This window comes from Procambarus clarkii, chromosome 70, assembly GCF_040958095.1.
Source record: "Procambarus clarkii isolate CNS0578487 chromosome 70, FALCON_Pclarkii_2.0, whole genome shotgun sequence".
NCBI lineage: Eukaryota > Metazoa > Arthropoda > Malacostraca > Decapoda > Cambaridae > Procambarus > Procambarus clarkii.
In genome coordinates this window covers 28,228,952-28,250,891 of record NC_091219.1, presented here as the reverse complement: position 1 = coordinate 28,250,891, position 21,940 = coordinate 28,228,952, and the positions used below count along the sequence as shown (strand labels likewise).

Sequence of the window (21,940 nt, the reverse complement as noted above, 5' to 3'; positions counted from 1 at the left end):
TGTGTGTGTGTGTGTGTACGTACTCACCTAGTTAAACTCGCCTAGTCATCATTGTAGGGTCGAGTAGCTTCTCTTAAACTCCGCCTTTCGACCATCATTATTAATTAAGTATAGTCACGCTTTTACTGTATCAAATTGGCTAATATAACCACCTCATTTAGTCCGTTCACTTATTTACGACTCTTAGACTGGAAAAATTCTTTCTGAAATATGTCTCATCTGTGTTTCTAATTTTCAATTATCTCTCGTTCTGCTGGTACTGAATTTGAACATTGCTTGTATATCTAGTTTGTAAGTCCACCGTTAGTATCTTGTATGCCGTTATCATGCCTGCCCTATTCCTTCTTCCCTCCAGTGTAGCTCAGCTCAGCTCCCATGGTTTTCAACACACTTGTGTGTGCTGCAGCAAGGAAAATGATAGGATGGATTACGAGAGCTTTCGAATCCGGGGATCCCATCACAATGGTTGTACTATTGAAATGACTTATACTGTCCCGTCTCGAGTACTGCTCAGTACTCACTTCCCCCTTCAGAGCAGGAGAGATTGCTGAAATAGAGGGAGTACATAAAACATATACGGCACGTATAGACGCGATAAAGCAGCTAAATTATTTTGACCGTCTCAAAGCTCTCAAAATGTACTCTCTGGAATGGAGACGAGAGAGATATTAAGTAATATATATACATGGAAGGTATTGGAGGGCCAGGTCCCGAATTTGCACAGTAGAATAACAACATACTGGCTATCATACTTCGCTACTGAAGCGAATGATAGGGAAGGAAATGCAGACTAGAGCCTGTGAAGAGTAGAGCTGCCATAGGCACAATCAGAGAACACTGTATGAACATCAGAGGTTGGTCAACATCCTCCCAGCAAGTATAAGAAATATTGCCGGAATGAAAGCGGAAGTCTTCAAAGAAAAAACTGGACGGTTTTCTGCAAGAAGTGCCGGACCAACCAGGCTGTGGTTGATATGTGGGCCTAAGGACCGCTCCAAGCAACATCCTGTTGGACCAAGCTCTCACAAGTCATGCCTGGCCCTGGGCCGGGACCGTTGAAAATGCGACGTTTTGATCAAATTTAAAACAGCCTAATATTTGTTTTCTATGCATCGGCTTAGCTGAAAGATAGATTGGTGGGGTTGTTGTTGTTGTTAAAGATTCGCTACCTGGAACAAAGGTTCCAAGTAGCACGGGCTATGGTGAGCCCGCAGAGTTTCTTTGTTGTTAGTGGGGTGCTTTTTGCGGAGTGGGTAATTGAGAGGACGGGGTTCACGGCCAGCTTCCTGGTGTAGTTGTGTAAGAGTTTGGGTTGATCTTTAGAGTTGGTTACTATATAATTTTCATATTAACTATCCCCTGCCCTCCTAACTTGTATGTTCAGATGTTTATTACCTGTAGTCATGACAGCTCCCTTCACGTATTTTGTCTGTGCGTATTACAAGCCCCTCTTCCTGTTTTTGTTAAGTTATTGACTTGTTAGGACTAAATTATTGAGTATTGTCATGCTTCTCCGTGTGGCCCAACCGCTTGGGCTGGACGGTAGAGCGATGGTCTCGCTTCATGCAGGTCGGCGTTCAATCCCCGAGCGTCCAAGTGGCTGGGGCACCATTCCTTCCCACCGTCCCATCCCAAATCCTTATCCTGACCCCTTCCCAGTGCTATATAGTCGCAATAGCTTGGTGCTTTTCCCCTGATAGTTCCCTTCTCCGTGTGTTTTAGGTCCGGGAATGTTTGTGTTGTGGGAGAAGAACTGCTAGTTACCAAGGTGCTAGTTACTGCTAGTTGTCAAGCTGTTGAGTCTTGGTTTGCTTCAACACACACACCTTGTCTTGGTTTCACAAGGTGTTTCACCAGCACATAGCCATACACTTATACAATGTTAACGGTACACATTGCCATCTGCCCCTCGTACCTGGTTGATACCTGCTTGATGGGGTTCTGGGAGTTCTTCTACTCCCCAAGCCCGGCCCGAGGCCAGGCTCGACTTGTGAGAGTTTGGTCGCAGACGAGGTAAGAGAGCTGCTACAGTACATTAGCGCTCTATTGAGCACTCAACCACACAAGGTGCTTCACGTGTCCTTATGATGCTAGTGAGGACATGTACATGTGTCACGTGTCTTGGGTGGAGTGGGTAGCTCTCAACCACAGGTGAGGGAGGCGCGGGTACAAGGCCACCTGCATCTTACAGAGAGGTGTACAGGGGCAGGAGCTCTAATGGGAGTATAAGGGGAAGTGGTACTTGGAGGGGTAGTGAGGGGTTGTAGAAGTGACTCTAGGGGGGGGGGATGTTGGGGTTGAGGAGACCCAGAGGGTTGTGGAGGGTTGGGGTGGTAGATGTGTGGGAGAAGCAAGTGAGATTAATGTGGCCAGTATCTCCATAACAGAAAGGGAAGGAGTGGGTGGTGGGGAGGGTGTTGTTGGTGGGGGAATGTGGTGGGGAGGGTGTTGTTGGTGGGGGAATGTGGTGGGGAGGGTGTTGTTGGTGGGGGAATGTGGTGGGGAGGGTGTTGTTGGTGGGGGAATGTGGTGGGGAGGGTGTTGTTGGTGGGGGAATGTGGTGGGGAGGGTGTTGCTGGTGGGGGAATGGTGGGGAGGGTGTTGCTGGTGGGGGAATGGTGGGGAGGGTGTTGCTGGTGGGGGAATGTGGTGGGGAGGGTGTTGCTGGTGGGGGGAATGGTGGGGAGGGTGTTGCTGGTGGGGGAATGTGGTGGGGAGGGTGTTGCTGGTGGGGGGAATGTGGTGGGGAGGGTGTTTCCACACCCTGGAACACACCCCACATATTCCACACCCCTCACTCCATATCACACATTCCACACACCCCTCACCCCAAGCCAGTATTCTCTTGTATCTGTTACGTGTTCCTCCATCCGTGTCCTCCCATTCTGTCCTCTCTCCTCGGAGAACACTATCGTTTTATGTTGTCATCTTATATGTGTGAACAACTCGTCCTCTGAGAGAGTAGTTGCATCATTACGGAGTGGTGTAACCAAAGACCTGGCCGGGTGTAGTGTGTTCCGACTGACTGACTGACAATTCAAATTTCGTGTAATATGTGCAGCTTACATTATGTGGTGTGTGCTTCAGTAGCTCTGAAGTGTATTCTTGTGTAGTTTTCCAGCTAGTTAAGCTTATTCTTAGTAGTATAATTCTTGTTCTTGGTTTACTGAGCCTCATCGTGCATCCTCATTAACGTAGAGTGGCACTGGAAGTGCTAGTTTGTTGCACCATTGTTGCAAATATGCTCAGCCTTGCTTGCAATCTCCCTCAGTGATTACCATTATCCTAAAATAAAAATAGGATAAGAAACCATTAATATAAAACAGGAATTCAAAAGGAACTAGATCCTCCCTCTGTGGCACCCCTGCAGTAAACATACATGACTGTGCCACTGTCGTACCTTTTTGGCACTCCGTCTTGTTGTTTAAGAGTTCGTTCGACACGACTCTAAAGGTCAGATGGCATATAATGGACACCACATCCTTTAGAATTGTTGGCAGTTATGAGAATTTAGTGGCCGTTTGTTAACCCTATTATTACGAAGTCGTTATCAGGAGCTGCTAAGATGATGCAGTGAAATGTTTGGGGTGATGTTGACGTCATGTTTTGGTGCGTCAGAATGATATCCGGGGGTGTTGGGGGGAGTGTACTGGTGTTGGGGGAGTGTAGTTGATTACTCCAACCCTTCCCTCTGTGTGAGGGAGGGAGGGTGAGTGTGAGTGTACTCCCTTAGTAAAGTGTGAGTGAGAGTGTGTGGGCATCTCAGGTCGTAATCATCATCGTATAACACACACATACAAATCGCAGCTTGGTGTGTAGCCTACCAGACATGAACATAATCAACATGAATATAGCCTCGGAGGGTGCCCCAAAACCTGCAGACAGAATGAAGGATCGTAATGGGCGAGTGTAATACTACATCCTACAGTGATCAGTTCCTGCAAGACCGAGCAACTCAGTGTGCACACAGCATACAAAACACTATACAATCTTAGAGGGTAGAAGCCAGGATATGGTTTACACATTGATTGAGAGGAATAGAGGTGGACAAGGAAACCTCATTTAAAATAAACGAAGACTGGGAAAAAAGTGCCTGGAAGCAGCATGGGAAGTACTTGTACCACGAACCAGTTTACAACTAGAATGACAAAGAACTTAAACTTTAGGAAAGAAACAAATTTTGAAGGAATCCAGAAGCCATGGGGGTGGGTGGGGGGGTTAAGAGCTCTGCCCCGTTTCCTATAACCCTTGTCAGTTTCGTTTCCGTCTTCGTGATCTACTCGTGGCACTCTGGCTGCTTTTGTTTAACCCTCCCCCCCCCCTCGAGGGGTATTTGTTCATGGGGCTGCAGTTCAGTGGTTGATAAGGGGTCGGGGGTATGATGAACTAGTCATAATGCCGCTGTGTTTGTGTAGGTGCTGCGGTAGGCTGGGCAGCTCCACAGTTGTCCTGTGTTTTTTATTTTTAGAATTGTTCCGATGAGCGAGTTTATTGGGTAGCGCCACTCATCCTGTGAGTGGACACACCGCCATAGTGACAGTATTGGGCAGCGCCACTCATCCTGTGAGTGGACACACCGCCATAGTGACAGTATTGGGCAGCGTCACTCATCCTGTGAGTGGACACACCGCCATAGTGACAGTATTGGGCAGCGCCACTCATCCTGTGAGTGGACACACCGCCATAGTGACAGTATTGGGCAGCGCCACTCATCCTGTGAGTGGACACACCGCCATAGTGACAGTATTGGGCAGCGCCACTCATCCTGTGAGTGGACACACCGCCATAGTGACAGTATTGGGCAGCGTCACTCATCCTGTGAGTGGACACACCGCCATAGTGACAGTATTGGGCAGCGACACTCATCCTGTGAGTGGACACACCGCCATAGTGACAGTATTGGGCAGCGCCACTCATCCTGTGAGTGGACACACCGCCATAGTGACAGTATTGGGCAGCGCCACTCATCCTGTGAGTGGACACACCGCCATAGTGACAGTATTGGGCAGCGCCACTCATCCTGTGAGTGGACACACCGCCATAGTGACAGTATTGGGCAGCGCCACTCATCCTGTGAGTGGACACACCGCCATAGTGACAGTATTGGGTAGCGCCACTCATCCTGTGAGTGGACACACCGCCATAGTGACAGTATTGGGCAGCGTCACTCATCCTGTGAGTGGACACACCGCCATAGTGACAGTATTGGGCAGCGTTACTCATCCTGTGAGTGGACACACCGCCATAGTGACAGTATTGGGCAGCGCCACTCATCCTGTGAGTGGACACACCGCCATAGTGACAGTATTGGGTAGCGCCACTCATCCTGTGAGTGGACACACCGCCATAGTGACAGTATTGGGCAGCGCCACTCATCCTGTGAGTGGACACACCGCCATAGTGACAGTATTGGGCAGCGTCACTCATCCTGTGAGTGGACACACCGCCATAGCAGCATGTACAACACTCCCCAATAGGAAGAAAACCCGCTGGGTTGTTCATCCTGTCATTACTACCCAGACACAGCTGAGGCTTGCTTAACTGTCCCAAGTGAACAGCTTATCAAAAAAGAAGATTAACATTTGTCAATCCCTAAAAACGTTCATGTTCTACTGTTGCCAGATTTGTAGCGTCCTGTCTCCTGTTTGTGCCATTCTCTCGTCTCCTTACCATATCTCACTTGCTTTTTTTCTTCGATTCCCTTTTGCTGCCTACCTTTCCTCTGTAGACATATCCTGTCTTAAGAATAGGATATGTCGGTGGGGCTGTGTGTGTGTGTGTGTGTGTGTGTGTGTGTGTGTGTGTGTGTGTGTGTGTGGGGCTGTGGGGGGGGGGCTGTGGGTGGTGACACGCATGTCTACTGTCTCATCACTACTTTAAATCTAACGATACACCATAGTGCCAGCCTCCCCTTCTCCCTCAACTCTTCCTTCACTCTCTCTCCCCGTTCATCATGCCCACTTGCCACCCACATGCCCTTCCTCCCACCCGTCCACACTCCGGGTGCTCTGCCACTCCCGAGCCACACCCACTCGGCTCCCCAGCTACACCCACCTCCAGTAAACTCTCACACACTCCAGGTACAACACAATCATCACTGGACGAGGTGTTGGCCGCAAAGTACTTCGTGTACCGTTCATGAATGCAATTGAAAATACTTGTATATTGCTTCTGCGTTAATTTAATCAGGAAAGGGATGGGCTTTCTATTCAAGTTTTTCAATTCTTGGAAATTAGATACACACGTTTTTGATTACTCTATAATGGGGGAGCAGCATAATGGGCTGCTCCCCCATTATGAAGCATAATTAGTTCAAGCTGAAGTAATGGACATGTGAAACAGTATCAGTGTTATGCTAATAGTAAACCTCATCATGATGATGATAGAGGACTGGCGAGAAGTACGTTAACAATAGGGGGGCGACACGACGGTGGGCGTGTGAGAGGTACGTTAACAGTAGGGGGGCTGCACGACACTGGGCGGGAATACTGGTCAGCGGGCCGCGCTGCTCCATTCTTACCGCGTTTCGGAAAAATATTGTTGGTTCCTATAATAATATTGATAGAGGTAATATATGATTATTATTGTGGTATTGCGCATAGTATCAACACTACCACCACCACTGTTCCGTTTACTTGACCTGACCTGACCTGACTTGGTCGACTTACCCGCCTCCTGACCTCTCTCCTCCCACCTAACCCTCACATGAACTATAATTCAAATCCTAACTCATAAATGATCGTCCGTTTATAATTATTGATGCCAAATTACAGTCCATTATTTACCCAGGAGGAAGTCATAATAATAGCCTAACATGTAATCATCATTTTTACCTACCGTTTTATCTTGATATGATTTTAAAAGCTATATTTATCAAATTTATTGAGGTACAGTGAGCTGGCCTACGAATTGGACCATACAAACGAGAGTAGTAGTGGTAGTTACTGCCCTTGAAACAGGAAGACTATTTGAATAGTTTGAGTTTGCTTCATTTGAGACTGTTTCTCGCTTGTTTGAATGGACGTCCTGCTCTTAACTAGTTAGAAATGTAGTTCGCCCATAAAAACTGTTGTATATATACATAAAAATAAAATATATTCCCTTCTTGAATTGGTAGAATGACAGTAGGTTTAAAATTGGTTAAATTTCACGAAAGTGGTGATAGGGGGTTGTTGATTTCGTAGAAAATGGGGTGAGTTTCGTATTGTGTGTTCGTAGCCCCTCTATTTTAGCGGCAGCTGGACTAGTCTTAATACGTTAATGGTTTCCTGAGTTTATTATATGAGTCACCCCTTAACAACAAAAACTGTTTTTTTTTCTTTGTGTATACTTGTCGTTTTCTCTTGTTGGGCTGGACGGTAGACCGACGGTCTCGCTTCATGCAGGTCGGTGTTCAATCCCCGAGCGTCCACAAGTGGTTGGGCATCATTCCTTTTCTCCTCGTCCCATCCCAAACCCGTATCGTGACCTCGTCCCAGTGCTATATAGTCGTAATGACTTGGCGCTTTCCTCCTGATAGTTCCCTTCCACCTCCCCTATTTGATTGGCGTTATCTCACATTTACTGTGTGTTTCCTCTTAACATTGATCTTTTGTCTTCCTTGCAATCTGTCTTTCCCAGACCCCCTTTTCCTATGCCTTCAATTATACTTTCCCCTCTTCCACCATAATCCCTATAATCTCCAAAAATCGTATCCTCTCCATATCCCTCGGATCATTTTTTTTCTCCTATTTCCCATATTTCTCGCAAATCCCAAACTCTATAATCTTCATCTCCTATTCCCAATTCTCCCTGACAGTTTCCTTTCTTCCCCTTCTCTCCCCCTTGTCTCCCCTTCCCTCCCCCTTCCTCCCCTCAGTGGTGCGACTAAAGAGGTCATTACTAAGGGATGGAGGTCAGGTGGAGTCTGACTCTTCCCTTCACGCCTTGTGACTCCCTCTGTAGTGACATAACCACTGTACCTGTACTTGTGTGTACCTGTAACTGCATTATTACAACCTTTAAATCCAGGGAGCCCATCGCAGTGCTCGTAAATATCTATTGCTTCTAAATTTTGTTACATTTTTCGAGTTGTTTTAACCAATAAATTATGTATATTTGTACAATTCAGCAGCTGACAAAACGCTGAAGACTGTATACAAGTTGTCTCGGGTCGAGCCTGGTCCTCGGGTCGAGCCTGGTCCTCGGGTCGAGCCTGGTCCTCGGGTCGAGCCTGGTCCTCGGGTCGAGGGTCTGGCCCAATGTTTTAGAAAATACTTGATTTACGGTATATTTTGGTGGTCAGAAATGTCAGATGGTGTTGTGTGCAGGTGGTGGTGATTCTAGGCTCGGATGCACCCTGGCTACCCAGATTTGGCAAATGTGGCAAGTGTGCATGGGTGAAATGTGATGTTCAGAGCAGGCAATACTACTGTTTGCCCGCCGCTGTGTTTCATACACCCGTGTGAACACAGCACAGCGTGCTTGGTCCGCTCACTGGTCTTGGAATTGGTAAAAAATATAATTCGAGTCAATAATGATGCTATATCTTTATATCCACGTCCAGTAGCAGTCAGCTAGGGGCGCCTTGAGACACTGGGCCTTTGGTTAGTCTAGAGCGCGACAGTGGCTGCTTGCTGGAAGCGGGAGAGGAACCAGAGTGTGTGTGACTCCACCAGTAGGTCACCGGCAGTCTTAGGTCGTCACGGGTCACAACTGCTCAGCCTCGTGACCCAACCTCCCCTCGAAGTGGAGGGAAATACTGAAAATTGTGAAGGTAAAATGACACGCTCGCGAAGTTGTGTCCTGGTGAAAGTAAGCCGTTTGTACAGTTGTCGGTGGCGGGGCTTTGTCTTACATAGAGAGTATTGCCTTCCAGGTGTTTATATGTGTAGAGTGAGGGAGACGGCAGGTACAGAGCACAAGTGTTTAAGAGACGGGAGCGCTAAACGGTGCAAGATGGCGGTGTGAGGTGGGTCTGGGGTTTCCCTAGGCCCAGTGTAAGACATGCGGGCGTGCGGCGGCGTGGACATGGGCGGCCAGTAGTGTGCAGTAGGTGAACGCCGCCGCCCACCATGAGCACCGGGAATCTGTCTGTGGTGGGGACGCCGCCCTCCGACGCCCCCGCTGCCCCCGGTGCTCTGGCCAAACTGTCCGGACTCCACGAGTGGCTGTCCCTGGAGAACCGGCGAGTGAAGCAGTGGTGGTCGACGCGCTCCGGCACTGACCTCCACAGGATCTACGTCAATCAGCTCCAAGACACTGATGGTGAGCCTTTCATGTATCCTCGTGCCCTGGCTGCTATCCTGCTGACCCAGGTAACATCTTCCCTTCACCGATGGGTTATAATCCGATGGCGAACCTTTCTTGGATACCAGCAACCCACAACCTACTGTCCTTGACCTTAGCCTTCCCAAGGTACCCAGCTGTGCTACTCTCACATCTCCGTGTATAAGGTAAGTTGCATCATGAGTCAGTGCTCCGCTGGAGGAAGGTTGCAAGGCGTGTCCATGTGCCAGAAAGCTACACTGCCGCTTGTGGTATTGCAGGATTGAGTGGAGTCGTGTGTCCTACCCATCAACCTTCAGTCCTGGCGCCACCAGAAATTTTAACAAATAAAATATTCTTTAACGTTTCTAGACGTTTTCTATGCCTTCCTGGGGGTAAATGAAATAAACTAACAAGATTATCCACAAATATTTTCGTCATGTTGATCGTAATTAATAAAGTGGTTGACTTTACTCCAACCGCTTGAGTGGTTGATGGGGGAGGTTACCTTACCTTGAGGTTACCTTGAGGTGATTTCGGGGCTCAGCGACCCCGCGGCCCAGTCGTGGACTAGGCCTCCTCGTTGCTGGACTGGTCAACGAGACTGTTGGACGCGCCTGCTCGCAGCCTAACGTATGGGTTACAGCCTGGTTGATCAGGTATCCAAGGGGGAGAAGAAAGGTCCCGCCGCCTCTCTCAACAACACCTTCATAACAACCGTTGACAAACTCTCTCACAAACAAATGTGAACCAAAGGTGAACGAATTGAAGTTTGAATATATATATTGAGAGTCATGTTGATCACCTTCACCTGGCTGCCAGCGACTAACCTGGGGGCGTGCTCCCCTTCAGGGGAGGGGGGCATGCTTGTCTTCTGGGGTGGGGGGGGGCGTGCTCCCCTTCAGGGGTGGCTATATACATTTCTGCGGGTTATTAAGGTTTAGAAGCCCCCCTGCACCCCCCAGAGGAGAGCGCCCTACCACCTTGGTTTAGAAGAGATGGTTTATATGTCAGTGTAGTGAGCAATTTAGAGGCACATGATGTGTGATAGTGTAGGGAGCTTTGGCGGGCGCTTGCGGCGTTCCGGGATCCTGCCCCCTTCCTCAAGGTCTTGGCATCTTCTGCTTCCAACGTCTGTCCTTCACCTCTCTCTCCCCACCTCTCCCTTCCCACCTCTCCCTTCCCACCTCTCCCTTCCCACCTCATCCTTCTCACCTAGTGCACCTCAGGTAGACGTCCACTAGGTTCGCTGAGGGAGAACTTTATCAGCATCAAAAGCCCAAGACTTTTCAAGACTTTTATGTATAAGTCGGCCGACCTCTCACGGTGTTCAAGTGAGAACCTGATAAACGCCTCCAGAGGACATCTGAGCAACCAGGCCGTGATTCATACGTCAGGCTGCGAGCAGTCGTGTCCAACAGCCTGGTTGAACTGACCACCAGCCAGGAGGCCTGCTCAGAGACTGGACCGCACGGACGTTGACCCCTAGAAACAACGTAAGGTAACCACATAAATAATGTAGTTATAACTCTGCTACACAAGGGAGGTAGTAAAGCTTTGGTAAAGAAAAATGACTATAGCCCAGTCGCACTATCACATACAATTAACGACGACAGAGAGATCTGGGGGTTGATATCACACCAGACCTGTCCCCCGAAGCCCACATCAAAAGGATAGCATCAGCGCCGTATGCAAGACTGGCGAACAAAAGAACTGCCTTCAGAAATTTGTGTAAGGAATCATTCAAAATCTTGTATACCTCATATGTCAGATCAATACTGGAATATGCAGCTCCAGCCTGGAGTCCAAATCTAGTCAAACACAAAACAAAGTTAGAAAAGGTTCAGAGGTATGCCACTAGGTTAGTCCCCGAGCTGAGAGGAATGATCTACGTGGTGTGCTTACTGGGACTGAACCTCACGACACTGGAAGAAGAGAGTTGGGGGAGACATGATCACTACCTACAAAATTCTCAGAGGAATTGACAGGTAGATAAACAGTTTAGCACGGGTGGTACGCGAACAAGGGGACACAGGTGGAAACAAGAGTACCCAAATGAGCCACAGGGACGTTAGAAAGAACTGTTTCAGTGTCAGAGTAGTTAACAGGTGGAATGCATTAAGCAGTGATGTGGTGGAGAGATAGACTCCACCACAGAACCCGGCTCCAGGTATACCTAGTGGACTCTACCTGCTGACGTAAGTGAGGAAGGCAAGGCGTGAGTGGTAAGAAAGAAGTACTTACTGCGTGGTAAGTCCAACATTTCAAGAGCGTTGGACGTGCAGTAGTTCACACACAAGTGAGCAACTTGTATATTAATATCAGGTTTGAGAGGAAGTACCGTTCTGGAGAGTATAGAGAGTGAGAAAGTGGTAATGGTAGAAGGCACATGCGGGAACAATTCGTCCCTTTACCACTCCGTACAAAATACAACTCTTTGTCTAACCAGAAACTTGCGCGACCAACCAACTCTGCAATCGAGGCCGATGCAGAGTAAACGTCAACATTAGACTTTTGAAATTTTGAGAGATCCACTACGGGCTCACCATAGCCCGTGCTGCTTGAAACTTATCTTCCCAGTACCTGAATCTACTACAACAAAAACAACTTTACAGATACATTGCATTTCTTCAGCATTTGTCGACTATGTAAAAAAAAAAAAAAAAAACGTGTAATGTGAAAGGAATACATAAAAAAATCACATTTTGGAAGTATTTAAAAGGTAGTATTTGGTACATTTTTGGAAAGTATTAAAAATTGTGTATGGGATAAATGTTGAGGTTTTGTTTACAAACATGTTGGAGTGGCCCCGTGTTGCAAGCGTCCGTCTCGCCACCCGTGCATGGCGGCTCCTATGGAACATCGTTTAATGGAGACAAATTCATTCTGAACTTGTTTGAAGATCTGTAATCTTGAGATCAAAATATTGTCTCAACACAATCGACTTGAATGATCCAGGACGGACCGAAGCGTCGTCGTCCCTTCACTTTCTAGTGTGTGGTTTGGTCAACATATTTCAGCCACGTTATTGTGACTCCTCGTCTGCAAAATATTATGTCATTCCCGCATGCAAAGATCGAGGATACATTCACGCGCATACGCGACGGAGAGAGAGAGAGAGAGAGAGAGAGAGGCAGAGAGAGAGGCAGAGAGGCAAAGGCTAAACAGAAAGCTACTTGGAAGGAAGTTGACTGAAAGTTGTGTCAATAGCATGAGTCAAAAAGATAGTGTGTTATTAAGTACCAGTGTGGCGTGGAGGACGGCGGTGGCGGCTTGATGGCAATGCTTACAGTCCTTGAGATGCCAGGCTGAACAGATTGGGCTGGTGGTGATTACTGTGTGGTGGTCGGTGTTGGCACTGATGGCTGTAAGGATGGTAATGGTGGTCGTACCGTGCTCTTGTGTTGTCATGACGATACACATCCTGCAACTGTTAAATTTATGGCGTTTGTGCAAGATACTGAAATGTGGGGGAGAGGAGAGATGGAGGGGGAGAGAGAGAGACCTTGCACTAGAGCCGTAAAGGATCAGTAACTCGTGTCATGAGATAAAGGGATGCTGTACGTGATCTTTGTGACGCGGGGTGATGCTTCGCCTCGTCTGGTGGTCCGTTCATACCATGGATGATGAGGATTGTGAGGCTGGCTGTGATGGAGGATTGTGAGGCTGGCTGTGATGATGAGGATTGTGAAGCCGGCTTGTGACCAGTGCTGGTCAGAACAAATCCAATATTTGTTCGTTAATAAATCCAACTGCAATTCGCATATGGATAGCGAGGTGTGGATACAGGAATGTAATATATATGTTATATAGATAATTATATAGATAATAAACTTGTTATTATTCTAATATACAAACTGCCAAATGCAACGGTTGGGGAATTGACGGAACAGATAAACAAAATATAGAATACCCTCTGTAATCTGGCAAACCCAATACCTGATATCTTCCTAGGAGACTTCAATATGCCCAGTCTAAGATGGAGAATATCAAAGAAGAATATACCAGATTATTTCCAGATAATAGTATTATCTGGAAATAAAACCACGTATGGTAAAAATGCACCAGAATACAGGGTACAAAATACAATCAAATATGCCCATGGTAAGAGAGCAACATGTAAAGGATCTGGGGAATAATGATATCTGACGACCTTACGTTTAGGGAGCATGACCAAACAAATGTTTATGCCAAACTGTATGTTTAACACTTCTCTAACCCTGTCCATGGAGGACAGAAGAAAATGTATATATGCTGGTTAGCATTGTAAATGTGTGGCCACGTCTGTGGTAGAAAAAAAAAATATAGCTTCAACCAGAAAAAATGATAGGATAGATAAAACCCTGGTTTGTGCCTCGGAGAGGCTACGGGATCCAGTAAGTTCAGTAGAACTTAGGTTTCAACTCTTTTTACCCTGTCGTAGCTCAGTCGATTAAGGCAGTGTCTTGGATGCTCCCGGACGCAGGTTCGAATCCTCATCACGGCCCTTGTGGATTTGGTCAATGATAGGATGGGTTACGAGAATTTTCAACTCCAGGGATCCCGTCACAATGATTGTACTATTCAAATGACTTGTGCTTTGAGAGGTATCAAATAATATATACATGAAAGTTACTAGAAGACCAGGTCCCAGATTTGCACAGTAAAATAACAACATACTGGAGTAGGAAATTGCAAATAGAAGCAGTGAGGAGTAGAGATGCCATAGACCAATCACAGAACACTATGAACCTTAGAGCTGCCTGGCTGCCTGTTTAACATCATCCCACCAAGTGTAAGAAATATTTGCTGGAACAAAAGTGGACTTCTTAAGAATTTTGTTTTTGTTTACTGCGAGAAGTGCCGGATCAACTGGGTTGTAGTGGCTATGTGGGCCTGTGGGTCACTTGATGGAACAGTCTGTTTGACCAGGCTATCACAAGTCAAGCCTAGCGCTTGGCTGGGCATGGGGAATAGAACTCGCAGAATCATCTTCAGGTACAGTTCAGGTATAAGCAATAGCCTCTTAGATACGAGACAAGCCTAGCCATAGGCTGGGCTAAGGGAGAAAAACAAATCAGAACTTTGCGGTTACCTTTTGGCGATTCCCAGGATCAGCATCCATGTGGCCCGGTCTCTGACCAGCCCTCCGGGTTCATTGTCTGCTCAACCAGGCTGTTGGACGCGGCTGATGTAGGCATCACAGCCTCTGCTCTTCAACGGGGGTATTCTGCACATCCTGCCATGCCTTCTGGTCTCGTGTGGTGATGTTTCCATGTGCAGATTTGGATCCAGTTCCTCTAATATTTTTCAAGTGTAAATTAATATGCATCTCTCCCGTTAATACAGATTAAAAATGTTTAATAGGTCCCAGTAATCTAGGTGGTTTACTGAGTGAATTCTAGCGGTAAATGATCTTTGCACGCTCTCCAGGTCCGCAAAATCTCCAGCTTTGAATGGGGTTGTTAAGAGTTTAACAATACAATGATTGGCTCCACCCCAGGAGTGGTGGAACTCCTTATGGTTGGGCTGTGTTGCTGCCTCCTCCTCCACCACCTTCCTGGGCAGTGCTATTGTTGTGCCCCTCGTCCGCTCTCTTGCCCTCCGCCTTATTCTTCCTCTTGCCCTTCATGCACAAACTTCACCTTGAACCCTGCTAAGGCGAGGCGGGGGCCCAGGTGAGGTTAGGCTAGCGTCCAGGGGTGGGCCCCACGGGTGAGTTGAGGCCTGCGGGCCGCTCCAAGCAACAGCCTGGTGGACCAAACTCTCACAAGTCAAGCCTGGCCTCGGGCCGGGCTTGGGGAGTAGAACTACTCCCAGAACCTCATCAACCAGGTATCAACCAGATCGCCGGTGATTACCCCGAGGCAGTTGAGAGGCACAGTGCCTTCGCGGCCTGGTCTCAGGCCTCCGGCTTGGTGGTGTGATCAACCAGGTTGTGAAGCAAAACACGCTCCCAAAACAGCATCTCCAACGCCATGCGCTTCGCCACGCTCAACATTTCTCTGTTTACATTATAAATACCCACTCTGGTTGTATATTTTTGATCGGAGTTTCCGAAAGTGTATTTCAGAGTTAATAAATAAAGGCTGAGATAGCAGTAGGGTGTATCGAATGATGGCTCAAGTGTACATCTGGTGTGTATCGGTGTCGTTGCTGTATCAGATAACTAGGTAAGTGTGTTTGTTACGCACAAGTGGGTTTGATACACTAGTTACGGGCTCACCATAGCCCGTGCTACATGGACACTTCGTTCTGAGTAGCTAAATCTAAAATAACAACTGGGTTTGATGCATTTGTTTACATGTTATCGCAGTTATTTGTTTAAAAAACATATCAATCGCGCCCTAGTGTGCTCAACGTGTTTACAGTGTTCGGTAAATGCATGTGTAAACAGAAGAGGTGTTTTAATGTTCGGCTTCCGTTATCAGGCCTGCTTGCCACTGTTTTGACAATGATGTACGGAAGCACGTGTTATATTGACCAGGAGGAGGTGACCTCACATTGACCAAGGTATATGGTAGCACGTGTTAGAATACTCTGTACATGTTTATATGTAACTTGTGCGTGTCGGGGATTTCTGGTTTATTATGACCTATGGATTAAAGATTAGGCCTATATTTGTTATAGGGTTAAGTGCAGAATTTCTAAAGTGCAGTGTCTTTATTTTCTCTTACCCATCTCTCTCTCTTTTTTTTTTTCTTTCTTTCTTTCTCCCCCCCCCCCCCCCCACACACACACACATACCTCAACACGAGCGTGGCAGATTTTGAAAGAGAAATCAACAACACGAACTCAACCCCGGGTCCAGACTCGTGGAATTCAATATTTATAAAGACATGCCAAGTGCCAGTAGCACAGACACTCAGTATAGTGCGGAGGAAGAGCTTGGACACGGGAGAGATACCAGATGCGCTTACAGCAGCAGACATAGCCCCTCTACACAAGGGAGGGAGCAAAGCATCGACAAAGAATTATAGACCAGTTGCACTAACATCGCACATAATAAAAGTGTTTGAGAGTGATCAGGAGTCAGGTCACCAGTTTCATGGAGACCAATGACCTCCACAACCCAGGCCAACATAGGCCTGGGAGGGAGCCGGTCGGCCGAGTGGACAGCACGCCGGACTTGTGATCCTGTGGTCCTGGGTTCGATCCCAGGCGCCGGCGAGAAACAATGGGCAGAGTTTCTTTCACCCTATGCCCCTGTTACCTAGCAGTAAAATAGGTACCTGGGTGTTAGTCAGCTGTCACGGGCTGCTTCCTGGGGGTGGAGGCCTGGTCGAGGACCGGGCCGCGGGGACACTAAAAAGCCCCGAAATTATCTCAAGAATCAAGATAACATGGATTTAGAGCGGGAAGATTATGCCTCTCACAGCTTTTCCTCATTTCCGATTACTTTCCTTCTCCCTCCCACTTCCCTCCCTCCCTCTTTATCTTCCTTCCCTCCTTCTCCTCCTTCATTCCCCTTCAACCCTCCTCTTCCCTCTTTGTGTTATCATTTATTATCTCCATGCACAGCTGGGGCTGGTAGATTAACAGTAGCCCCTTGTGTGTGTGTGTGTGTGTGTGTGTGTGTGTGTGTGTGTGTGTGTGTGTGTGTGTGTGTGTGTGTGTGTGTGTGTGTGTGTGTGTGTTTTGCGGGAGGTGAAGGAGTGCGAGCGCACAATAGGGTCTGACTCTAGGCATTCTCCACTCCACAACTTACTCCACGTATATATCTTCCCCTCACATACACAGCACGTATAGATACGGTAACACGCCTCAGTTATTGGCACCCTCTCAAAGCTCTCAAAATGTACTCTTTGGAAATGAGACGAGAGAGGCATCAAGTAATATGTACATGAAAGGTACTGGAGGGCCAGGTCTCAAATTTTCACAGTAGAATAACAACATACTGGAGCGAACGATACGGAAATAAATGCAGAATAGAACCAGTGAGAAGTAGAGGTCCCATAGGCACAATCAGAAAACAGTTTGAACATCAGAGGTTCTCCATCTGTTCTCCTGGAAGTCTTCAAGAAAAAACTGGACAGTTTTCTGCAAGAAGTGCTGGACAACCTGGTTGTTCAAGGTTCAACAGCCTGGTTGACCAGTCCAGCAACGAGGAGGCCTGTTCGACGACCGGGCCGCGGGGTAGTTGAGCCCCGAAATCACCTCAAGGTAACCTCAAGGTAAGGTAGGACCAACCAGGCTGTGGTATATATGTCGGCCTGCGGTCCGTGCCAAGCAACAGCCTGTTGGACCAAGCTCTCACAAGTGAGGCCGAGCTTGGGAAGTAGACCAACTCGCAGAACCCCATCCAGGTACAATCCAGGCTGTACATTATATGCGTCGACATTATATCTTTTGGCGTGATGGTAGAGGGGGCGACCATCGCAGCCTCGCGGATGTTCCAGTGCAACTTGTCCTCACACTAGGCTGGTTAAAGCAGCGGCCGTCCTCCCCAGACGTTCATAAATTTTACCATGCTGTGTTAAAAATTGGTTTGTTCTCATAAAATAATATTATTACACATAAAAGTTCTATGTATAGTTAGGCGTAGGTTAGGTGTTTAGGTTCTGTTGAATATTTGTATTTGAAGTACATAAGAACATAAGAACAAAGGCAACTGCAGAAGGCCTATTGGCCCATACGAGGCAGCTCCTATTTATAACCCCCCAATCCCACTCATATACTTGTCCAACCCGCGCTTGAAACAATCGAGGGACCCCACCTCCAGCAAGTTACGAGCGTGAAGCATTTGTAGAATTGTGGCTCGAACACAGGACGTGAGCGAAGCACTTGTTCCGGAAGTGTTCGGACGTCTTCACTTCTGAGTCGTGTGTAGACCGCTTTTCATTTATAAACAGAGGGTTTGGCGGCTGGATTAACGAGCTTGGATCTTCGTATGCGAGGACGGGCTGCCCAGTAAGGAGTGTCCGAACATGAGGCCAGAGAATAGTGTCACTGGAGCGCCTCTGTTCAACACGAACCAACGGTTACATTAACGGGAAATATACAATCAAATGTCTGTGGGAAGTAGTATTGGAACCCGTGTCCCATGGCAGGAACATGCTGAGCTTGGTGGTGCCTGACTGGCACACGGTAAATCGTTAATTCTCAAATTGTCTACAGTGTAAACCTCAGCTGAGTAAACAGCTTGAGGCATTACCAGAGTCGGATGGATCACAGAATTACCTAATCCATATAGTAGCAGTCTGAACATGCCTCGGCTGCATCGCGTCGCCTCCACAAACCCATAACCTGAAAGGCTTGGGTTCGACATTTAACCAATATTGAGTACCATTTGATATTTTTTTTAATATTTTGTCGAATTTTAGTATAATTTTTAGATTTTAATTTGAATCTTATTGCGCATTTCGGATGTATATGTCAATTTTTGTGTATCAGTGAAATGTTTTGTCAATGTGGAGCATCTGGTAAGTTAGCAGCCGTTCAGAAATATCAGCTTACCTTACCTTGGAGTTGTTCCGGGGCTTAGCGTCCCCGCGGCCCGGTCTTCGACTAGGCCTGAGTCATTGACGGTCCAGGACGGACCGAAACGTCGTCGTCCCTTCACCATGTAGTGTGTGGTCTGGTCAACATGAGTCAGTGCTGGTTCTGTGGAGCGAGACGTGGTGGTCGTGTGCTTAGTCAGATATCACAGCATTTAAATGACAGTTGCCCTAAGTCCCGGAAGTGACGTCGGCAAGCTTGGAGTTGCTGGTTCATATTTTCCTTGTATTTTTGTATTTGTTTAGATATTTGTAGTACAGCCGCTCAGTAAAGTGTGGAGGAAGAGCTTGGGACCAGATTCACATAGCAGTTACGCAAGCACTTACGAACATGTACATCTTTTCTCAATCTTTGGCGGCTTTGTTTACAATTATTAAACAGTTAATGAGCTCCGAAGCACCAGGAGGCTGTTTGTAACAACAACAACAGTTGATTGGCAAGTTTTCATGCTTGTAAACTGTTTAATAAATGTAACCAAAGTCGTCAAAGATTGAGGAAAGATGTACACGTTCGTAAGTACTTGCGTAACTGCTTCGTGAATCTGGCCCTTGGACACTGGGGGGGGGGGAGATACCAGGTGCTATTAAAGCAGCAGGCATGGCTCCTCTACACAAGGGAGGGAGCAAAGCATTGGCTAAGAATTATAGACCAGTTGCACTAACGTCCCACATAATAAAAGTTTATTCAGAGAGTAATCAGGAGTCAGACCTTTCATTCTATGGGAGATGTAAATGATTTGAGGATAATCATGTGGGAAGACCTTACTTTTAAAGAACACTAAGTATCTGTCACAGCTGCAAGAACAACGGCAGGTTAGATAGCGAAAACCTTTCAAGTTTAATTTCAAGTAAGTTTACCGAGATGATAAAGAACATCCCATTAGGATAGAGTAGCTTAGGCTATTTCTTCACTCTATTTCAGGCCCCGCAAGAAGCCTACAAGGCCATTGAGTACACAAATAACATTGTACATTACAAAATATATTTACATCAATTGAATAGTAGTCCATACTACCATGTAGTACATACTACAAGAATTTGACTACTGTATCACTCTCTTGGGGGCAAAATGTTTGAACATGCTAAGAATAGTCATACTATTATCACACATCCAAACAATTTGATGTGGTACACTAATTTCCTGATTGCTGTAGGAAACAAACAATTTACACCCTTAATTCATAGTGATCTAAGGCGTGATTGTGCATACTAGATAATTTAAACTCCTTATCTTTCACTGACATCAGCAGCCTATTGACAGTAATAGTTACAGTATATCCTAATCTTAATCTCATGTACACTTCTGTGTAGACTTTACCCTACCATATGTGAAGGACGAGTTTGTGTTTATTAGTCCTTAATGCTTAAGTGTATTACGGCTGACCAGTGAGTAGTGTCGACCAGAGTACTGGGGGGAGAGTGTCGACCAGAGTACTGGGGGGAGAGTGTCGACCAGAGTACTGGGGGGAGAGTGTCGACCAGAGTACTGGGGGGAGAGTGTCGACCAGAGTACTGGGGGGAGAGTGTCGACCAGAGTACTGGGGGGAGAGTGTCGACCAGAGTACTGGGGAAGCGTGTCGACCAGAGTACTGGGGGAAGCTTGTCGACCAGAGTACTGGGGGAAGCTTGTCGACCAGAGTACTGGGGGAAGCGTGTCGACCAGAGTACTGGGGGAAGCTTGTCGACCAGAGTACTGGGGGAAGCTTGTCGACCAGAGTACTGGGGGAAGCGTGTCGACCAGCACTGGGTAGTGAGAGTGGCTCAACTCTCCCCTCTCTGGATTCATTGTGACCAGCAGTGCATCAAGACTGTAAGAGGGGGCAGCACAAAGACCTTTTTCCACTTCTCTGCTCCCCCCCCCCCCCCCATCCCTCATTCTCCCCTATTTCCTGCTGTAACAATTTTAATACTCATAATGTGTAAATTGGGTTACTGTTTGTCCGTTAAAGAAAATTCTGAACAAAGTCAATATGAAACTAACGATTACATTGATAATAGTAAAACAATACCATTTATAATAAAAAATAATAGTGAACCTGTCCTCAGGAAGGAAATACGCTCTAGGGAATGGATTGATAACGACTACGTAATTAGTGTTATTATCTACTCTCTATCCGGGGTTAGGTTAAGGTTCCTAAGGGGTCCCTGGATGGGGTTCTGGGAGTTATTCTACTCCCCAAGCCCTGCCCGAGGCCAGGCGTGACTTGTGAGAGCTTGGGCCAACAGACTGTTCCTTGGTGCGGCCTGTAGACCGCTCGACAGGCTGAGTTTCAAGAATCATGTGAGGTTTCCTCTGAAAAAAATCTTATTGATAAGTAGCATAATAATTGACAGGAGGGTCTCGATTCTCCTTGGCCTCTTTTTGTACTCTCGAACTCTTCAATGTGACTATCTTGTACATTTTGCTGATCCATCTCGCTCTCACAAGGTATTATTTCAGTGTCCATATTAGGAACAGATGACAAGAGTATTTGCACATTCTTCAGGGGCCAGATTCACGAAAGCACTTACGTAAACACGAACCTGTACATCTTTTCTGAATCTTTGGCGGCTTTGTTTACAATTATTAAACAGTTAATGAACTCCGAAGCACCAGGAGGCTGTCTATAACAATAACAACAGTTGATTGGGAAGTTTTCATGCTTGTAAACTGTTTAATAAATGTAACCAAAGCCGTCAAAGATTGAGGAAAGATGTACACATTCGTAAATACTTGCGTAAGTGCTTTCGTGAATTTGGCCCAGGTCAGCAGTCTCCCCTGCCTTAAACTAAGTTATTGGTATGTAGCAATATTCTAGCTTAGAGCATGCACGTGCCTTACAAGAGTATCGTGCTTGGCTTGGCATGACTTACTTGGAGTCATCTGGTGGGTGGGAAGGAGAATGTGTGAGCTGACGATTAAGCCGGTGACGACGACCGGCTTAATCGGCTTCGGCTTCGTTTGCTCAATCTCGCACTCACCCGCTGGGAAATGGCAGATACGTGGGTGGGGGACTGGGATTGGTAAGCGAGGCTTTCCCTGCTGGGAAGCAACTCAAACAACAATGCATGCTCCACTGACCTACTCGTTTCACCGTTTCCGGTTATCATATTCCATGGCGTTATGTATTACTTGCAGTGTGTTCAGTTTTCGCGCGTGTTACCGTAGATTGGTGGTTTGTAGTGGTTCATAAATTATGTTGTTCAAATAATGCGAGAAGGGAAAGGTCATCCTTGAC

At 46.9% G+C, this 21,940-nt stretch overlaps 1 protein-coding gene across 14 annotated transcripts in view; it reads left to right on the top strand.

The window, feature by feature from the left end:
* The window catches only part of LOC123775347 (SLIT-ROBO Rho GTPase-activating protein 1), a 301,727-nt gene that overhangs the window by 227,822 nt on the left and 51,965 nt on the right, over positions 1 to 21,940 (top strand). The window contains exon 1 of one of the 14 annotated variants that reach the window (XM_045770461.2): positions 7,897 to 9,246. The exons of 10 other annotated variants lie outside the window; for them this stretch is intronic. In XM_045770461.2, the coding sequence (XP_045626417.2) occupies positions 9,054 to 9,246 (193 nt within the window). In that variant the 5' untranslated portion in view covers positions 7,897 to 9,053. Of the gene's footprint in view, positions 1 to 7,896; positions 9,247 to 21,940 lie in introns of those variants that run through there. 3 more of the 14 variants (XM_045770458.2, XM_069311778.1, XM_045770459.2) reach the window with 3 other exon arrangements.